The sequence below is a fragment of the Orcinus orca genome, chromosome 16, assembly GCF_937001465.1.
Source record: "Orcinus orca chromosome 16, mOrcOrc1.1, whole genome shotgun sequence".
Taxonomy (NCBI): Eukaryota; Metazoa; Chordata; class Mammalia; order Artiodactyla; family Delphinidae; genus Orcinus; species Orcinus orca.
Window position 1 is genome coordinate 5,495,150 of NC_064574.1, and position 22,042 is coordinate 5,517,191.

General features: G+C 45.1%; 1 protein-coding gene across 3 annotated transcripts in view; it reads right to left on the bottom strand.

The window, feature by feature from the left end:
* Positions 1 to 298: 298 nt before the first annotated feature.
* The window catches only part of VAPB (VAMP associated protein B and C), a 48,898-nt gene continuing 27,154 nt past the window's right edge, over positions 299 to 22,042 (bottom strand). For all 3 annotated transcript variants that reach the window (XM_033410418.2, XM_004282310.4, XM_033410417.1), the window contains exons 3-6: positions 9,759 to 9,862; positions 6,123 to 6,203; positions 3,995 to 4,171; positions 299 to 1,766 (exon numbers count right to left, since the gene is read on the bottom strand). In XM_033410418.2, the coding sequence (XP_033266309.1) occupies positions 1,608 to 1,766; positions 3,995 to 4,171; positions 6,123 to 6,203; positions 9,759 to 9,862 (521 nt within the window). In that variant the 3' untranslated portion in view covers positions 299 to 1,607. The remainder of the gene's footprint in view (positions 1,767 to 3,994; positions 4,172 to 6,122; positions 6,204 to 9,758; positions 9,863 to 22,042) is intronic.

Below are 22,042 nucleotides of genomic sequence, written 5' to 3' on the forward strand. Positions count from 1 at the left end.
GCTTCCCAGCTCAGTCTTCTCACTCCTTTTCCTAAGTACCTGGGTCCACACGGAATAGAGACTGGAGAGTAAGTTATAACCGGGCAGCCGGCCTTCCATAGCTTCACGCCATGGGTGTGTGGTCGAGAACGAGGTCTAGTCAACGTTTACCGCGAGTTCTCAGGATGTACAGTAAACATGTTATATTTCTCATCGATAGGGTTCATTTTTAAATCAACCTTCCAATGACAAAATAATAATGATAAAAATAATGTCTCCCTCCCCCCGCCATTTAGCACAAGTGACAAAATGACAAAAGAACTCTTAATTTGGGGGCTTTATTTTAATTTTTTTTTCTTTTAAAGATGCTACATAGTCGAACAGAATTGGATTGGTCTTTTATGGCATAAAATTAATTCACAAACTCTCGATCACTACTTGACGGATTATCTGACGTTTCTCTCCCACCCCCTCCCAACCCCACCGAGCCGGTTTCCTCTCTGCTCACCCCTCTGCTGCCTGACTCACATGGCCTGATCCCCAGCTAGGGCCACACGGGGAAGGTCAGGGCCACACTGGGGCACGTGTGCTGAAGCGTGAGTGGTGGCTGAGGAGTGGAGAAAGAAAGAACAGTACAGAGATCGGCTGCCCTTCCCCACAGAGAGCGTGACCTAGAGCTGACTGCCACTACTAAGCACTCCCCTCCCTACGAGAGTCGTTACTTATTTGCACAGAAAACCACTTCCCGGCAGCCGTTTTCCAGCGTTCCAATGAGCCGCACCTCCATCTGTGTGTACAGCCCAGAACCTCCAGCAGCAATGCCAGCTTCACCCAGCAGAGTTAGGTAGCACAGGTGATTTTAGGCCACAGAGTTAATTATAATCTTGTGACAAGAAAACATGAGATGAAATACATTAAATAAGTTAAATATGCATTAAACATCTCTGAATAACAATTCAATCTCATGACATGAACCAATGGTTATCTAGCTTGGTCCCTTTAAGAGAACAAAGCCTTCACTGACTTCTATTTCCAGAGTATTGGGTCACTCGGGCAACATACACCTCCCAGCATAGCCGATGCTGCCACAGCGCCGTTCTTCTCGGCCTCAGACTCTCTCCATCAGTCCCAGGGAACTGATGGCCGGGGCAGACATGGAGGAGCAGCCCGGAGGGAGCGAGCAGTGCGGGGAGGACGCCTTGCGGGGGATGCACTCTCCACCGCGCTGGGCTCCAGCTCCCCGAGGGCCAGCACCAACAGGCAAGGAAGAGTGTCGTGTTGGAAGAGAGGTGATTAGCAACATGGACCAAGGCTACAAGTGTTTAAAATGACATGTACAACATGCCAGTCTCGTTTAATCATGGTTTCCCTTGTCATTAATAAGGATCATTCTTTTCCCCTGATCATTTACTATACGTGTTAAACTTTCTAAAAGATTGTTATTTTATGTTCTATGTGTGTGTGTGCACGCGTGCGGCAGCACACACGCGCAGGGAGGGGTAATTTAAAGGCAAGACCTGTGAGATGTCATCATACATTAACTTCTTTTTACACGCGGTTATGATACACTTAAATCCCATGACATGGCGGAGCCATCAATCCAATTTACCATCCTTTGCCTGCTGCCTCTACAAGGCGATCTTCCCTATGATTACACCGACGATAAAGAACAAAACCACCAGCGCGAGTAGCCGGGTGCTGAGGCCCTCCTCCTTCCCAGCCGCAGCTAACACGGGAACGGGGCTGTTGCTCTGCGCTGCCTTCCTCATCCGAAGTCCATCTTCTTCCTACGGGAGCAAACACACGTTTCAAAGACAGTCCAAGGCACCAGAGCAGCAGTCATCTGTACAGCTTGGGGGACGCGGCGGGGAGGCGGTGATGCCCAGACTCGATCACATGATGAGGTCCAACCTCCTCGTTTTGCAAATGGAGAAACAAGCCTACACAGAAGAAGAGACTGGCTTGAGGCCACCACAAAAATACTGCCGGGAGCCCCTCTTTTCTCCCATCCATCCTACACAGTGCTGCTGGGTACCTTTTTATACCACACATCTAAGCAGGGGACTCCCTGGTTCCCCATGATTTACAGAAAAAAACTCTTCAGAGAAAAGAATCACAAGAAACGACCAAGTGGGGGACCTGGAAGTTTTCAAAGGTAGAGCTCTGTATATAGTTGATATCTGATGAGTTACAGGTAGACTGCTGGATCAAAACTGTGATGTGTGTAATATTAAAATGAGCTTGATACATGCATCTCAAATATTTTCTACTTAACGCATGGAATTCCCACCAAGGAAATGACTCTCTTTCTCATATGCGTGAAGATAACTTGGCCATTTCCCCCCGCACACACAGACCTGTACGAACAGAAACTTTTGCTTTCTCCACGTCCCCAAACGGGGCGCACACCAAGGCTTTCCTACCCCGGCTAGTTACCCCTCGACTCATCCCTGACGCCCACACAGCAGCTGCACCTTCTCTTCTTCTGCTTCAGTCCATTCACATTCAGCAAGTGCCTAGCGGGTCTTGAAGACAAGAGGCATCAACCCACCGAGCAGACTTTCCGTGACACTCATGGCCACCTCGGTGGAACCGCTCATCACACTCGGTATCAGTATTCGTGTCGGGGCCTCCCCGGCTACCCTGGTTAACAAGGGAGCTTATCTTAAGGGCAGGGACTGCCCGTGTCTGTATCCACAGAGCGGGGTACAAGGTAGGGCCTTAGGAAATGTGCTGGCCAAGTGACAGGAGGAAACAACACAAAACAAGAAATCAGTGTTTGGCAAGATAAAGAATCTTCTAATGTCAAGATTCGCCCGATAATATTTTAAAAGACGCTCTGCTCACGGGGCATGGCCAATACGACTGCGCAGTGATAAATGACTGGTGCTATTCGATTAACTTTAAAAAAAAATGGGCACAGCAATACAGCATTTATTTTATTGGGTTTATATAGAAGCTATTTCTACCTATTTATCACTTTAAATGGCACAGAAGTCTGTTTCTGAAGAGCAATACATTCAAGGAGAACCTCTAGGCGTATCTTAGATTTTTAGCCAAAAAGTAGCGTGTCAGCTTCATAATTTACTCCTTACTAAAGGAAGTCAAATCAAGATTACTGCCAAGAAAGAAGATGATGCCATTTCCCAAACTCTGTCAGCCCTCCTGTATCTACTACCTTGCTAGAATAAGAGAAGGAAAGTCAACTGCCACGAATTTATGACGTGCACCTGGCGCTACGCAGTGAAAAAAGCCTATCATGTGGTGGGGGGACATGATCACGATGCAGAGAACAGATCGGCCTCGAGATTTAAGCTGCAATGAAAGACCCTATGATCAGACGTTCAGAAATGCTCTCTTTAATACTGCGTATGAAACAGACATACTTTTAACACTGGAAGGGGCCTTAAAGGGGTTTTGCGAACAGAGGCCTGGGAGCCGCCGTGACTAAAAAAGATTCACAGCGAGCCCAAGTTTGGCTGGTCATTTCCACAACACTGCAGGCCTCCAAGACCAAGCGAAATGCACCTGCTTCCCTCCAATGCCAACCACCGGGTCAATGGCCACAAGCTGGAGACTCTGGTTCCCTGTAATTTCCACCCATGTACGGCGACAGCTTCCCACCTCCAGTCTCCTCACCGCGTTAACAGCAGGATAAGACCCTACTGCCTAGACCGATTTAGGATCCTCATGAAACAGAATTATGCTGTGTTAAAACAGAATACAGGTCAGTATTTACCCACTTAAAAAAGGTTCTCATCCAGTGGGGATGGAGTGGGGTTTGAACATGTGAATTCAAGATAGCCATTGCTGTTTTATTTTTAGTCTCAGAACTGAATTTCAATTTACGCTAATGGATTGTTTGTTTGTTGCTTTTATACGAGGTGACAAAAGTTTATATTGTGCAAATATAAAACAACTCTACAAATGCTGGGGTCCATCAACTTCCCCACCCAAGATCACAGCGAAAAAGCCCCTGTTCCCTGCAGATGATCAGAAAATAAAACGCTGTTACCTTGAACTGCTTGTTCTCTTCCCGCAGCCTCTGAACTTCACTCTGCAGCCGCTTACATTCTTCCATCACCTTCTTAACTTCAGTGTCATCCAAAGAAGAACTCAGAGCTTTAGACACTGTTGGTGTTTCTGTCTTTGATGCAGTTGTGGATATAATTTTATTTATTTCTACATCATGCTGTTCAGAAATAAATGAAAGCCCAAGTGTCACCAACTATGTAGTAATGGACTTTTTAATGCAAAGTAAAAAGTAGTTCTCAGCAAACACCACACGTGGTAGCGTTTCATCCACACTGTAAAATGTCACATTTACTTTTAATATGGATTACTTTACCTAGTATCTTAATAATCTAAAGCAACTGTGCTCCAGAAATCATGGATAAGGGCAAATGATGAAGTTCGGCTGAGACTAACACGTCAAAGAAAGAGAGGAGGGGCCGTGCATACTGCACTATCAAAGTCCTGCCATGCAGAAATTAGCACACTGTAACTGTGCAAGCTCAGGAATTACCATCCACAAATCACTGTCACCACAAAGGTCTGAACACCCCCAGGGCTGGCTGAGTGGGGGTCTCGGAAGGCGGCCAGAGGGGACGTAACACAGAGGGCGATTTATTTCATGAAGATGGAAGGAAGGTGCAGTAAACTCAGTGTCTACAATATTTCAGTCTGGGGAAGCACCACATTCCTCCATTTCCTCGGCCAAGACTGTGCTGTGACACACTCTGGAGACCGGCGGGGGATGAATCAGTAAGTGGGGAGAGGGCATGGAAGCACTCAGGTGTGTCGGGAAAATAAAATAACTGGGGATCGTTGCCCTGGGGGTTCCATGCAGCAAACTGAAAACTAGGAGCTCTACCCTTCGTCTCTCCCAAGTGAGAAGAGTGAGGCCCTGAAAGGCAAGGCCCCAGCTTACAGAGCTAATCACCTAGCACAGAGCTAGGGCCAGAACACAGATCTCACAGCGTCCACAACTGACCTTCCCAGGACTGGAATGGGAATGGGAAGGAAAAAAAGAAAAAAAGACCAGTGCCATTCAAACCAACAGGATAACGATAGTGGTCAATTACTGAGCAGAAAAAAAATGCTACGTGGTTTCGACACGAAGCATCAGCATTCCTGGAGACGGCTATGGACAATGTTGAGGAGGTGAGCATTTCTATCTCCCACCTCCAGCTGTTAACAGCCAGGGTGGCTGAATGTTCTACATGTGTTTTAAACTGTGTTTTTAATACAATTTATTATAAGTTTTTTGACTAGGTTGAAGGGAGGTCCACATTAGCATTACTGATACAATCTTCTCTCTCCAACTGTTCACAAGCCAGGGCCACGACAGGCTTATCCCTTGGGTTTCACACAGAGAAGAGAGAGCTGACAGCTTGGAGGAAGTCGCTCCTTGCCCTCACCCGCTCGAAAAGCAAAGGGGGCGATTCTCAACAGGGAATCATTCTGCCCCAGCAAGGGCACATTTGGCAATATCCGGAGACATTTTTGGTTGTCACAACTAGGGGGTGCTACTGGTATCTAGTGGGCAGAGGTCAAGGATACCGCTACACATCCTACAAGGCACAGGACTGCCCCCACGGCAAAGAATTATCCAGCCCAAGTGTTAATAGTGCTGAGGTTGAGAAATCCTAATCTAAAAGCATATTTTGACTGAAGAGGTGGGTGGGGTTCAAGGGGTAGAGAGGTGGTGCTGAGGGAAAGTGTAGACGGGGAAGCCTACAGGCGGCACTCTGTAGAACAACAGAACCTCAGAGCTCACCACCACCTGTCCACCAAGCACCACGATAAGCGGCAAATTATTCCGTTTTGGTCTTACCCACCGTTAAATAGCAACCTATAACTTTGCCAAGTCACAGAAGCTCTTTGGAATTTATGACATTTCAACAGCCAACAGGTTGCACTTTTCAAAGGGAAAAAATGTTTCAATTAGCTGTCTTTCTGCAAGTCTCTCAAAGGCAGATTTCATGAAGGCCCACTTACTTGTTAACTTCAGCTTATTTTTTCCTTCATACATCAGAAGAAGGAAAATAATTTGCCAACTTAAATCTTGGTTTTGCGGGAGACGGTATGCAAATAAGCATCAGCTTGCAACATCAATTACTGTTAACTAGAAACATACTTACTGGTTTATCATTTTCTGCTGGCAATTCAAACACACATCTAAGTTTTGAATCCATAAGGTCTTCCGGTTTTGCCTCCTTCCACTAAAACAATTTAAATTTAATAATCAGGATATTATAAAGCTGCTGGAAGAATAATTTTCTTCCTATAACTGACAATTTCAGAAAAATACTCTTAATGAGAAAGGCCTGATGTATATCAAATAAAGAACTTAAGTCTGCTGAGATTTCAATACTTTTAACATGACAAGATTAAACGCACTAGCTCTCCTGAATATATACTCTTCTTCACAGACCCCAGTCTTGCTGCCGGACCCCTCAGAGCCCACCAGCGGTCCTCCTGTCGCCAGTCTGCGGGAAGCACACGGGACAGAGAAGACCACCGCTGACCCAAGAGGAATCTTCTAAACTACAACTGGATGGCCTAAGGACATCTGGGCTCTCCTTAAGAAAACACAACTTACTTCACAGGGCACGTCCTTCTTAAGAGAGAGTAGCATGTGCTATCTGGGAGTGGTTTTAGAACACTGCCAACTACCAACAGGGCACAAGAACTGGCAGGCCACTCCCTGTGATCGCCACTGTCTGGGCTGCCCCCCACTGCCTCAGTGTGCTGGTAGTAATATCTCCCTGACTAAATCCATGTCCTGGGACGATGCACTTCTGGCTTACTCCTCCTCCTCTTGGCAGTGGAGGACAGGAATCCCAGGTGTTCTGATCATTACAGACCAGCATAGCAGGAAGGCTGCAATACAGAAAAAGGAACGAACTCCCCCACCCTCACCCCAGAACCATGCAGGAGGCAGCGAGAGCAACACAGTACCAAGAGCCAAAAATGGGAAATAATCTTTGTGTTGAACAATAGGGAATCACCAAATAAACCATGGCAGGTACAGTCAATGGAATAGCATGCCATTCAAGGGATACTGAGGAGTGTTTAATTGCATGGGGAAAATTCGCAGGATGTTAAGTGAAGAAACTACAAGCAATATCTTAAGTCTGTTCCTCTGCACGTGCGCGCGCACACACACACAGTGTACGTGTGCCTGCGTGCGTGTGTCAAAAGAACATCAGGCAAGGATCATCTCTGGGTGCCAAAAATCACCAAGTGAAAGACTGCTCGCCGGCAAGCAGGATGTTCATGTGGTCTCCAAGTATCTGATTACTCTGAGTATCACAGATTACCTATTAACCACAAGGGGAAAATGTGCTTTGACACTGGGGAGAGTTGGCATTCACCATCTTAACCAAGTAATCAAACTTAGTGTCACCAAAAGAGGGACAACACGGCATTAAACGCCTTCTAATATGGTGCATCATACATGACACCACCTAGGGAATATTCTTGCCAAAATAAAAAAAAAAGAAAGCAAAAACATTTAACCTGAATTTAATCATGAGGAAATAATTGGACAAATCCAGAATGTGGGACATTCTGCAAGTCAACTGGCCTGGACTGTAAAAAGGGTGAGGGTGCTCCAGGAGAAGAAAACCTAAAGGCCATTTCTGGAACAACTGGAAAATGGTGACCATGGGTATGGGTTTCTCTATCAAACATTACTGAATTAATGTTAAGCTTCTTAGCTGTGACAATGGGACTGTGGCTATGTAAGAGGCTGTCCTTGTCTGAAGCAGTTATAGGTGGTGAAGGGTCATGAAGTCTGTGTCTTACAGCCAAGTAGTTCAGCAAAAAAGGAAGTTTATGACAGCAACGAAGCAAACGTGGCAAAATGTTAAACGGTGCATCTTAGTAAAGGTTAGATGAGTAGGCACTACTATTTTTTCAACTTTCTGTATATCACAATATAAAGAAAAATATTTTAAAGTAAAGAAAAAGCACAAGGCTCTCATTAACAGTGGTTGGGTTTAGTATAAACAAATTACAGGTCACTTAGTTTTATTTTTGCTCATTTGTATATTTCCAAAATTTCCAACAATGTACATTTCATATAAAAAATTTTTAACTGTTATAAAAGTTATCATGGAAGCAAAATTCACCTTTATTGTATATAGAGTGCCTGGCCTATAACAGTGCTCAGATAAAACAGCTGCCAGATGCCAGACACTACGCCAAGTTCTACATACACAGCACATTTAATCCCACCACAGCCACGTGAACTAGGTGTTCATCCCCATTTTACACGTGACCAAACCCTCAAGAGAGTTAATGAACATCGCCCAAGGCCACAATGTTAGTAAGAGGCAGAACTCAGCTTCACACCCAAGGCACCCAAGCCCATGCTCTTCTCACCAAGCCATGCAGCAGAAGCCAAACAGATTATATTCCTGGATATTCCACATTCTGCATTTGCCATACATTTCCTTGGTCACACAAAGTAACATGAAGTGACACATCATGTTCCAGGAAATAAAAGTAGCGAATGTCTCAACAGTCATTCCTCTTCGAAGGAATCTTAAAGGAAGCCTACTCTCCCTGATCTCTCTGAAACCCCCAAATATCTAGCTTACCCTTCATTTCCTACCCAGAAGTTAAACATGCGTGAAGGTGGTCGGTTATGCTTTTCCGAGATGAAAAGCAGCAGCTGTGTGGTGGCACGGGGACACGAAGGTAGGCTGTGCATGAAAACAGCACCTAGTATACAACTGTGAAAGAGAAGCAGCGGTACAGTGTGCATCCCAGCTAACTCAAATTTGCAGCCATTCCTCGGATGACTTCAGTCTCTTAGTTTCAGTTGGCGAACTGCAAAGCAGTGAAAACCTTGCGGCAGTCCTGCCCTTCTTTCCCAAACTGTGAGGGCTACACAGTCTGTCCTCACTGGTGCTGTGGATTTTTTTAAGGTTTATCCGTATACTGTGATACACACTCACAGCACCAGGATGCCTGCTGATTTATTCAAGTGAAACCTTGGGGAAGAACTACCATTATAATCTTCTTCTAGAAAAATCAATACGAGGGATTGATTGCAGGGCCCCGCCCCCACGGCTACCAAAATCCCAAGTCCCTCACATAAAATGCTAGGACCGCTGGCCCACATCCACAGATGCAGAACCCACAGAAATGAAGGGCCAACTGTAATATATCAATTATTTATTTTATGAAAATGAAGTCATCTTATTTTTACCAAAATTAAGAGACAGAGTTAAACATGTATTTAAGCAGGGGAAAAAAAAAAATGAAGGAAACTTGGGGAAAACAACAACAACAACAAAAAACCCAGAATCATGCTTACCAGAACCAAGCATGAAAAAAAAAATGCCTAAAGGGTTGAAGGATATTTAGTATTCAACTCTCTCCCATCCCTCTGGGTTCTGGAAGATGGGGAAGATGTGGTAGGAAGGTTCTCTATAGTGAAAACTGTCCTTTTCTGTGGGGGGAATGGGAGGGGGGTGAAGGGAGAGAATCCTCAGACCATTCAAGACACAATCCACCAGAAGAAGGAACTGCTGAAGGCAACCAGATATAAAAGTCAGAAAAGAAGAGTGTTCTAAAAAGTTACATGAAATGTTAAAATCAAAGTTTTAGAAAAACCATAAAGGCAGTCAAAGCACAAACCTCCCTGAAGGCACCATTCCCCTTTAAAATCAATTTTGACACATTTTGAAATGCATGCACCCACAATTCTGCACCTAATCATTTCTTTTAATTACTGAAAAAAATAAGAAGCATTCAGTACTTACTACTGCTTCCATATCAGAAGTGTCAGTTGGAGCAAACATAGACTGAACCATAAACTTGTGTTTACTTTTCTCATTGGGATCATAATCGAAAGGCTGTAACATCACTGAGAAAGAAAATATTTCATTAGGAGGGTCAGAGCTCGGTTACCAGCAGCCATTTGTTACGTTAATTACTTGTAGTTTGGTTGTAAAGCAGTTTACCAGGACTCTGTCTGAGCCTTCAGAAGCCCCAGGCCTTCAGGATGACCAGGTCTCAAACCTGAGGTCCAGGAAACTGAAGGGACTTCCCCAAGGTCCACCTGCAGGTAGTGGCAGAGCCAGGACTGGGGCTCAGGACCCAGGTCTTCTGATTCCCAGCCCACTGATCTGCCGCTAGGGCACACCTGACCAAACATCTGCTACGGGCCTTACATCCAGGTCAACCAGGTAGAAACACCTGTGCCTGTTTTGCTCAAGAAGACACGTGCAAATGATCTCTTCAGGAACTAAAACAGAGTAATCCAAGACATCTGAGGAACTGTTTTAGCTTCTCTCTGTCCTATTTCCCACGTCAAGGTCATCAAAGTAATGCTTCAAATGCAATTTTGCCAAGAATGTTAGGGAATTTTCAGAACCAGCACCCTCAGGGCATGGAGAAGACACCACCAGCTTACACCCTTTTTCTCCCTAAGCACCTAGGGGAGTCTCACATAAGGGCTCCCTGACTGAGCACAGCCACTGCGCTGAGCGAGGTGTCGTCCCGTTCTGACCGGCTGCCCTAGGACTTACCACCCTACCCCATTAAATGACAGCTGCTTTCAAATACAGGTTTTGCTACAAGCCTTTGACTAAACCACACATCTCACTAAGTTCCCTGAAAACTAACTTTTCCATACCCAGGAAAAGCCCGCTGTAGCCCTGACCTTGATAAGAGCTCCCTGGGACTGAGCGTCTCCCTTGGGCCAGAAGCTCAGCTCTGCATTTCAGCTTTATCATTACCTCAAAGGCAGGTAATGTTGTGGAAGTTATTTTGATGGCTGTTTTCAGATGAAAAAACTGAAGCACAGAAAGGTTGGCTAACCTGCCCAAGGTCACACCGCGGAGGAGTGGACACTCCAACGCAGGTGGTCTGACTGGAAAGCCAATGCTCGTGGCCACCATGAGGGGCTGGCTCTCTGTCCTCTGACAGTGCAGGTCCTGTCCTTCTCCACCAGCACCTCTGCTGCTGGGCACTCGTCAGTGTTCTCTTGCCCTTGAACACCACTTAGAACTTCCCAGGTGCTTAAAGCCTCACAATCAACCACCCCCTGCAGCAGATGCAGGGCACCTACCCTAAGCCCTAGCTCATAAAGGAATCGTGAAGGGACTCAACAAAGTGAAGGGACTCGACAAAGTGAAGGGACCTGCTCAAGGTCACTGTGCTGGGAAGCAGCAAAACTTCGACCAGGAGCCACGTGCAGTCAGCACCCCTTCAGCCACAATGGACACTCCAATTCGCGACGGGGTCACATCCTGCACGCACCGCAGACCCACCATCACGTATCTTACAGAACCACCCATGATGAGGAAGAGAAATACAAACACCCCCCTCCGTCTTATCTGTAACGAGCCCAATGCCCAGGAGATGAGAGCAATCGGAAGACACGGTTAATTTTCAGAGAAGTTGGCTCTTTAGCTCCAGTGACACTGGATCACACACAGAGAATGGATGGGTCCAGAGACCCTAAGACAACCCCACATAAAGAGCCCCAGGAAGACCTGCTGTTCCCTTTCCACTCTTCTCCCCCTTCCTCCAGGAGGTGTAAGCCAGAAAGAAGGGCTTGGGTTGCAGGCACGTTCTAAAGCAAACTGACCCTTCCTTTTTCTCTCTACCTCGCCCCACACTCCCATCCCCAATGCCTTCGCAATGTCCCAAAAAAGGAAAATAACTTTTACTAGGGCCTAGTACGGACTAGGCACCAAAGAAGGAATATTTTCCTTAGTTCTCCCATCAGTTCTCACAACAATCATAAAGATGGCCATGTCTTTATGTTCTAGATGAGAAGACAGGGCTTGGTAGCCTCCCTCGAGTCCCATGGACAGCGTTTTAACTGATGGAACCAGAGCTCCACATTGGCTTTGTGTCCACAGTCCGACTTCCACACCACAGGTTCTCGAAGTGTTACTCCCAGACCCCGAGACCCACCCCTCAGGCGGTCCATAAAATCAAAACTGCTCATAATACCAAGACGTTACATGTTACATGCTTTTTCCACTGCACTGACATTCGAAGTGATGATCGGCACAAAAGCAAAGGTGGGTGAAACTGCTAGTGCCTGAGTGCAGACTTTACTAAATTCCAACCCCTGACAATGCATCTTAGCACTCTGTACAATGAAATGACAAGTACACATCAAGCATTTCTGCTGCCTTGGGAAAAGCACCTGTGCAACTGTTTGGGTTGTGAGCTCAACTGGACGCTTTCTCATGGAACCATGTACTTGAAAGAACAACCGACAGAAAAACTATGGTTATTCACACCTGGGTATACAGCAGATATTTTCCTGAAAAATGAATGAAGTGAGCCTGTCACTTTAAGGAAAACAACTTATAGTTGTTGCCGGTGACAAAAACCAGGCATTCAAACAAAAGTTAGAATATTGGAAAACCTCTTTCTGCCACCAAGAGCTTCACAGTTTCCTGAAGATTTAAGGACTTTTCCAATGAGATCAGTGGGAACAGTAACGAATGTACTTTTCTGATACTGTATAATGAGATGTCAACAGCTGGAAGATCTGTATAACTCAGCTAGCATAATATTACCAAAGCCATCAAGTGTAAGAGAAACCAATGCATTTTAGTGAAACAAAGTTCAAACGGTTCACTGACAGGGTGTCAGATTCTACACTGTATTAAACTTTAAGAAAGTGTCACTTGTCAAGTTTTGGTATAGTGTCAAAGAATAATGTCTATAATTATCTGAAAAGGCTATTAAAAATACCCTTTCCTCTTCCAATACCTATCTGTGGTAAAGGTGGTTTTACTTCATATATATTCACCAAAACAACACATTATAACAGACTGAAATGCAAAAGCAATTGAGAGAATCCAGCCTGTCTTCTATTTAGCCAGAAATCAAGGAGATTTGCAAAACATATTGAATAAAGCCATAATTTTTTTGAAAAGTTATTTTCCACTACAAATGTTACTGTTTGCATATAACTGTATTTATTAAAGTTGTTATTAAAGGAATACTTTTTAAATTTCTCAGTTTAATTTGCAATACGATAAATATTGATACAACCCACAAATCAAAAAAAGCTCTTTTGGTCTTTGATTTCTAAGAGTGTAAAGGGGCCCCGAGACCAAAAGGTCTGACCACCGTTATTCTACATCAAGCTGCCTCGCAGGCCCCTCCAGGAGGAAAATGCTCGTGTTAATAATTCAAGTGAAGGCGCTGGTGGCTCTGTGTGGTCCCCTTCGTGGGAGAATGTGCAGTGTGAAACAGAAAGCAACCTCACACAAACCAAGTCTGGAGTCCCGTATGTACCCAGGCCTCGGGTGGAGACAGAAGCACACGTGCACGCGCATGTGTCCCTTACAGGGAGGGGACTGGGGTTCCCTGTGCTCTGCTAACCAAACCACCCTGCAACCTCTTGCTCCACCTCTGGAGAAGGGCGCTGTCTGAGACCCCCTGCCACCCTCGGACCTTGAAGGTGGCATCAGTCCAACTCCAGGCCTAGAGCAGGCTGCCTGCCAAGTCGCCACAGTGCAGAGCTAGAAGACCCTCAAGAGGATGTAACTGACATTTAGACCTCGAGGCTCAACAAGAATGTAAGCACACAAAGAAGTGGGTACTGGTGGTAACAAATCACCTTACAGGAGCACTGGAGACAGCAGAGGCGGCGGGTCAAATACCCCTCTGCAAAGGCTGGGACTCATGAAACAGAAACGCAGATGCCCGATGCACTGGTGAGACTGGCAAGGTGAAAACTTTAAGCTGAGTGAAAATGGTGGCCGCTGGTGAACTTCTGCAGCAACTCTCCTTCCACCTAGAGCAGTAGGTGGAAAAGAAGGCATTTGCCTTCATGGGCCTTCATGGTCATAAAACACTGGATCAATAAGATCAGACTTTCTTCAGAAGAAATGCAGAATATATGCCGCTTAACACACACACACACACACACACCCCCCTCAGAGAAATGACTTGATTAAATGCAGCATAAAAGCTTCTTATGAGAACCTGAGCAGGTCACAGATCATGTTCATCTGCATCATAATAATGGCAACAGAGCAAATGAATAAAAGTCTAACAAGCACCTCGACACACGCTTTATTATTTTTTTAATCTCAGAATTTTATCTTTAAAATGTCCCTCTCCTTGTTCACATGACCACAATCTCAGCTCAGCTCCTTTCTTGTGGGCTCCCCAATCAGCGTGCGAGAGGGAGGATGTCAAGTGGCACCCAGGCTTTGTGAAATTTCATAAATCCTCGCTGGGCCTCAGCATCTGCACCCTGCTGAACTAACACAGCCCCCAACTCATGTCCAAAAGTTTGTATTTCTCAGCTACGATCATCTCATGTTGAATTCAATTTGTTATACTCTATTAGCTGGAACTTTACGAGAACATGACAGAATAAATGTTGTTAAACGTTTGTTCTTTCGGCTGCATACATGCAAATTGTGACAGAAATTATGTACTTTTTTCCATGACAGGCTATAAAAGAGCTTCCCATTAACTTATTTCTCTTGAATACCAGAGACACTGATGATAAAATCCTCTTAAATGAACCATCCATCCTACTTTTAAAATGTATTGCTGATACTACACTAAAAAGAAGCCTGTTACCACCGGGAGACCAGGTCACCACTCACCAGCATTAACGCTTTGTCATACAATGTCTGCTATACTGCAGACTGCGAAAGCGTGATCCTGTTAGGAAAGGGGCTTCATGGTCATAAAACACTGGATCAATAAGATCAGACTTTCTTCAGAAGAAATGCAGAATATATGCCGCTTAACACACACACACACACCCCCACCCCCCAGAGAGATGACTTGATTAAATGCAGCATAAAAGCTTCTTATGAGAACCTGAGCAGGTCACAGATCATTTTCATCTGCATCATAATAATGGCAACAGAGCACATGAATAAAAGTCTAACAAGCAACTCGACACACGCTTTATTATTTTTTTAATCTCGGAATTTTATCTTTAAAATGTCCCTCTCCTTGTTCACATGACCACAATCTCAGCTCACCCCACCCCCCAACACCTAAGCCTCTCCAGCTAGATCTCCCCGCCTCCTCCCGGCCTCTCTCTCAGACAAGCTGCCCTGCAGAGCCCTAAAACGCTACAAATTTAATCTCCCCCTAAACACCCTACTCACCATCACGATATTCCTCGGACCAAAAACCTGCTACAAAAAAAAAAGCCTATTTCCCAAGTAAAAAACAATCAATTCAAGTCCACAGCCTGGTTCTCTCAGTTTACTGATATGATCCAACAACAGGCTTCCCTGCTGGTCCAACAGGTGTGCACATGGTGCTGGCCACACCCCCGCACGCAGGTATTCTCCTGTCGTTACCCAAGTCTCCTCTTATCATGTTGGGCCTAGAAGGCTGCCACATCCCTCTCGGTCCCCCTGCCCTACTCACATCTCAGTATGTCACACCTCCCCGGGCTTCATCTGACTCTGAACCTGCCACTAGTCTGACTCTGTCATGAGGGGGTCTCCAGCTTCAGCGTGCATCAGACCCACCTGGAGTGCTTGTCAAAACACAGGTGGCAGGGTCCCACCTCCAGTTTCTGATTCAACAGGTGGGGCTGAGAACATGTATTTCTAACCTGTTCCCAGCTGCTGCCGCCGGTCCAGGCACCCTACCTGGAGAACACGTGCTGCACGACACCTCCTCACGCCGCAGCTCCTACTAGAATGCTATTTCACACTCTCATCTTACTGGGGATCTTATTCTATCAGCGGACACTACTGATACAGAGTTCTCCCCACATGTTCGCCTTTTCTACCCAATTAAGCTGAGACCAGGACTTCATGCTTTGCTACCTCACATTCTGGGAACTAATCTGCAGCTTTCCACTGGTTGAGGAGTATGCCCCCTCTTCCCTTCCAACATTCAAAGCCCTCTGGAATCATGCTCCCCCCAGAAATCTCCCTGGGCAGCACAGAGAGAGGAAACCCTCTTTAATCCTCAACCCGCTGTCTTCTCTTCTGCCCCACTTCCCAGAGCCACTCACTCTTCATCTCGTGGTTTAAGACAGTGGTTTCCAATCCTCTCATCACCACTGTGCTCTCGCATTCTCTGGCTTTGCTTTCATGCCTCTGTCAAAAGACTGTTCTCTACTAAACTGCATTTACAATGTCATAATGAAGTCACTGCTCCACTTTTTTGAAACTAATCAGAGACACACCAGCACTCTGTCATCAGCTTATGATAACCAGTATTCCACAATGAGGGGACAGAGTTCTAGCCTAAAGCAAAGCGGACATTTTAGTGAGACTGGGTGCCCTTATCGTGAGTAAATTTATTACTTCCTTCAGGATGCTCAAAATGTTGGAAACATGACTACTTTCCTGGACTTCTGTCTATTCAGGGACCCATGGATGGAACTAAGAGTCTAGAGAGTAAATAATTAATTTTATCTATTTATAAATTGGTTGACACTGAATTGTCTTTGTGCTCTCTACAGGAGTTTCCAGTTCAGTACAGCCCATCTTAGATAACAAATCCCTCAGAGTCTTATTGATTTATCTGTGCAGAGTTTACAGTGCAAATGTACCCCAGTATCACTGGAAAATGAGGTGTGCAATATACAATCACTGGCCAAAGAACATGGCTGACTCACTCTTTTTTATAAATATCTTTTAAAATGCACATCTTTTTTCAAAGCTCCAACACACTTTCCTATCTCCACTAACACTTCATACTGGAATACCACACAGCCTTTCCTGAGTACTCTCGTGTTCTGATTATCAACATCCATTACATGCCACCTTAATATGACCCACAAGCAAGGTCTCTCGGGACTGACCCACTGCACAGGGAGAACGGTGTGCCCTGAGGTTCGGGCAATCCCAGATCCCTGCTGTTACCTTCCCGTACTTGTTCTCTGCGGTGTTCCTGTCCAGGCCTTCACTGTGGCCACCGCTCGCAGCCCTTGCCCTTCACTCTGGCCTGTGATGGGCTGGACATCAGAACAGGGTTAACAGAGAGTCTAAGGTAAGAGTATAAACAGGACAGTCAAGACTAGGGAGCCTAAGTGTAGAATGTGCAAAAGGTGCTGTAACCAGTGAAAGGAACATTACTTTTGGCTGCTCCTCGGCCACACTGTAGTGAGCTGTACTGAATGTACTTCAGCTAAGTGAGGTGTACTGAATGTACTTGGATAAAGTCCTCTTGATCATGATCTTTGAAAAATGTAAAAACTAAGGAAATTGTGTTACACTCATAGAAAGTGAAACCTAGGATTCTCCTTAAGAAACTTCAATATTACAGTAACCTTTTTTTTTAATAAATTTATTTACTTATTTAGTTTTGGCTGTGTTGGGTCTTCGTTGCTGCACGCGGGCCCCCTCAAGTTGTGGCGAGCGGGGGGTACCCCCCATTGTGGGGCGTGGGCCTCCCACTGCAGTGGCCTCCCCTGCCGCGGAGCATGGGCTCCAGGTGCGCGGGCCTCAGTAGTTACGGCACACGGGCTTCAGTAGCTGTGGTGCACGGGCCCAGCGGCTCCGCGGCATGTGGGATCCCCCCGGACCAGGGCTCGAAACCGGGTCCCCCGCACTGGCAGGCAGGCTCCCAACCACTGCGCCACCAAGGGAAGTCCCTACAGTAAACTTTAAAAAAATCTTTAGAAGCACGATTAAGCTTAATTACTGTTGGTACTTTCCCCCTTTTTTTAAAAACCAGAATCTCATCTGGTGAAAAAGATTAAAGACATCTTTTAAGTATGAATGTGAGTTGTTCTTATCTGAGAGTCATAAAGCTGGTTCGTGAAAACCACTTAGGAAAAGGTTCTGTTTATCAGAGACTTCCCAAGCAAACGATCAATCGAAGAAGAATGTGGCTGTTAAGATGCCCAAACCTCCAAATTTAGCTCCCACTATCAGCACTTGACGGATGAATCCCTGACTTCTTTCTCTAAGGGCAGGGCACTTATACTCCGGACGCTAATCACCTAAAAGCTGCAACCCAAGGTTGGCTGGTCCAGGGCAAGCAAGCACCTCCTTTAAACTGAGTCAGCAAAATCTTAAAAGGATTAATTATCAATTGCAGTACTACCCAATTACGTTACCTGACCAATGTTTCCATCCAAGAAGAGCTGCTGATATGCATTCTCTGTCCTCGGGATTTTACTGGAAGAACTTTACGCTTTAAATGTGACTGAAATAAGTGCTGAAAAGGGCTATATGTCAGGAATAAACACTGCTCCTTAATTCTCTGGATTTTAATTTAAAACACAGATTCAGACACTAGAAGATTTGTGTTGGTTTGTCTTTAATTCATTTTCAATTCCCAGGGTACACTTAGTAAAGTGTATCTGTACCTAAATATTGGTATCTTTAATGACTCTTTCCAATGCCCCCCCCACCAAACAGATATTTTGCATTTCTAATTTCCTTGGTACAAAGGCAACCAATATGCATAATTGAACTGCAAATGGAAGCGTGCTTGCTACTTTAGTGAAATTAGAATTCAGTGAAGGCTATAAAAATATTAAACTTAATATCATATTACAGGAAGCCTAAGCATTTTTGATGGGCCCATAATTTTACCACTTCACCTGCTGTATCCGCTGGCAAACATGGTTTGGAATATTAATGGAAAACCCCCTCATTATGAAACTGCAGTATTAAAACAAAAAAATCCACAACACTAACAGCTTACCACAGACATTTTCAGAAATTGTCTACCTTAAAAATATTTTCCCACCAGACAGTTCAGAAAACAGATTTAATTTTGTAAAGCTAGAACAAATGGAGAGACCTCCCACTGCTTCAAACAATTCATTAATTCAAAAAGTTCTATTTTCCTTGCATTTAAAATCTCTAGAGGAGAAAATCCAATCTCCTCTCCTCCAATCTCCATTTAAGTGTGCCTATTTTGCTGAGGTCCAGATTTGAATAATTCAAAACCGTCTCTAGCAGATGGTGCGTATCAAGGGGCAAGGGGCCAAAACCATGGCATTCTGGGCCAATTAATGCAAACACAAAGCACCCAGCACCCTCCCACCTACTGCCTGCCTCATCCAACAGGCACAGATCCCAGAAGGGGCTGTCAGAAGGAGATGCAAGGAGCACCTATCTAAAGGACAAAGAAAAGGAGTCAGAGACCCGAGTGACCGGATCCCCAAACACTCCTTTGCAAAGTCCACATGTTTTCACCTACCGACACAAGAAGTTTAGGTTATACCTGTTTCCAACTGTAACTTTACCACCTGAGTTTATACAAGAGTTGTTGTGTTTTTTTTAAGGGCCCAATAAGTGATGTGCCATCTTCTGAAGAAGAGACATGACAGGTCAGCGTCTGGACTTTCGATGCATAATGTAAGGTCCTGCGAATATCAGATTAAGCTGACAGCTGAGAAGAGTTTCACAGGGTGTGTCTGAAAGACATCTGACAGCTGGAAAGTCTCAATCCCCCATCAAAACCCTGATCTGTGTGCCCTCAGACCTCAGTCTGTGTTGCCAGCTCCATGGGTGGATACCATCCCCCTCCTCCTCTTTCCCCTCCTCCTTGCCCCCCTCTCTCAAAGAATGATTTATAACCTTTCCTGTCAGCTAGCACATCCCAAGGGTTTTCAGAGATGGGAAAAAAATAATGTACTAGTCATGTCCTTTTCAGGTACGCTGTGACATTCTGTGTGGTAGGCAGGGCAATGCTGGTAGTATTTTCAGTTGATTTGATGACCTCCTTTTCATAGACTGTATTTGAAAATTTACTAGTGACTTTTCACTATAAAACAAATGCATATTATAGAAAGAAGAAAAACAAAAATTTCTTCTTAAATTAGAAAAATTTCATAAATTAGTAAAATGTATAGGATTGATTTATTTCTAAAAAGGCAATTCAAATATGTACGATCCACCTTCAACAGAAACTAGCCAGTTTTTGTCAAAGCTAGTGGAAGAAAAATGCAATCCCACTCTCGTACCACGCTTCCCGTTAAAATCCTTCAGCATTGGTAAATACTCTGTGAGGCGGATACCACTCTCTCCACCTCACAAATGAGAAAACTGGAACCTCGGGTGGTTAAGAGTATTGGCACAGGTCAGCCGACAGGCTAAACAGCAGGGTTGGGCTTCCCGGTTCAGGTTTCCGAAGCCCAGCTCTAACGCCCTCTGAGTAGAGCGGGTGCAGCCCAGCTCAGCCGCGCGCTCGTGCGCGCGGGAAGGGAAGGCCGGCCGCCGAGCGCCTCCTTCTCCTGAGGACAGTCTCTCTCACCCGCAGGGACCCGGGAACCCCATGTCCTCACCCAGATGCCATCACGTGGCTGCATTTTAACAAGACCCTTGGGAAAGTGCAGTGCTTTTACCCCAAGACATGAACGTCTAATAAATGGTACAGCGGCCCCTCAGCACGGAAAACTACAGCAAGTGGAGGCTGGTCTCCTCTGCCGACTGATGAGGCTGTCCCGAAAATGCAACAAAATCTGGCTTTACCCAGGTGCACCCCAAGCACTGAGACCGATACACACCAAATAAAAACAAAGGAGGCCTTTCTCATGTGTAAACATAATCTTGTCTCATTAAGAGGAAGGTCTGCAGACACATGGACATTTTGTTATTCAGTGGCTTTTTCCCCCAAGTACATGACATTTTGAGAGCCAAGGTATTTTGTTTTACATTCATTTGTAAGTGGGGCCATCCCCTAACACTGCTGAGGCAGTTCAGTGTCACCAAAGAGCCACTAGATCAGGACAGACACCTGGCTTCAAATACTAGCTCGGCCACTAATCACCCATGTGCCTGTAGGTATTCACGCCCACTCTCTGAACCTTACCTTCTTATCTGCAAAAGGAAGGCCACAACCACAAAATCTTGGTCTTCCTTAAGGAGGCAGACATAAATCAAAACAAATGCCCAGGGTTCGTTATTACTTTAAAAAACATTCCTCTGATGGGGGAGGGGTGAATCTTTCTGAAAGAGATACACATATACTCACACACGTTTATACTTCATATTGGAAAGCACACCTACACTGTACAACTGCCTGTTGAGACTATTCAGAAAACGATGTTGCTGCCCCATGTCTACCGTGAAAACATCTAAGTCTCATCTACTGACAACCTTACTCAAATTTGACATGGGCAAGGAAATCAAGAGGTAAAGAAGAAGTCAATTTAAAAAAGGGAATTAAAGATACCAGCTGCCCTTGATTTCAATGGAAAAACTGAAACCCTCTGGATCCAAGGAACACCGAAATGCCAACACCCTGGGCCCCTTCCTTTACCAGCATGCTGCAGTTCAGAGCGTCTGGGCATCAGAGCCAAACAGGATGGTCCACACCTTCGCTCTGTCACTGGCCCCCTTCTTAGTACAATGGGGGTAACAGTGCATTCTGCACAGGGCAGACAACAGAAATTACATGATGACATGTATGCAGGCCCAGCACAGAGGAGACCCTCAGTAAATGCTGGCTGCCACCCTCCTGATTTCTCCTGGATAATAACCCGATGCAAGAGTCCAAATCAGGTCTTGCAGCCTCAGGGACAAACACACAAAGGGACAGCTGGTGTGAGCGCACCATAATGAGAGAGACCAATGGATGTAGGGAACAAGAGTTTGCAGAAATGATCAGATAATGAAACACCTTATATCTTTCCCAAGAGGTGAGTCATTTTCTTTTAGGTGTCAAATGAATAGCCCAATGTATCACAATCAAAATCTGTCATGAAAAAAGCCAGCCAGGTACCCATTTCAAATGAGTAGTAGTTTCTAATGATGCCGAACCTTCTGTGACAGTCTCCTGATACTTAAAGGATTAACACACACTCCCCCACAGCTCCTCCACAAATACAAAAAGCACTGTTGGATCCAGAAGTTCTAATGAGCTAAAAGTTTATTCCATTTCTAAAAATACATTTAAACTCAAACCCATCACTTACATCTCCTTAATTCTGAAATCCAATTCTCAATTTGGGTACTCTACCAGCATCTTTTCAAAATTTGGACTTTGGAAAATATATGCCCTCTCAGACAGGAGGGGAAAAAACCCATCAGACATGCACAGAACTTGCCCCCTTGAGTATATTCCAATTTCCTCAGCCTTCATCTCCCTTACCCTTTCACAATCAGTAAAGTGC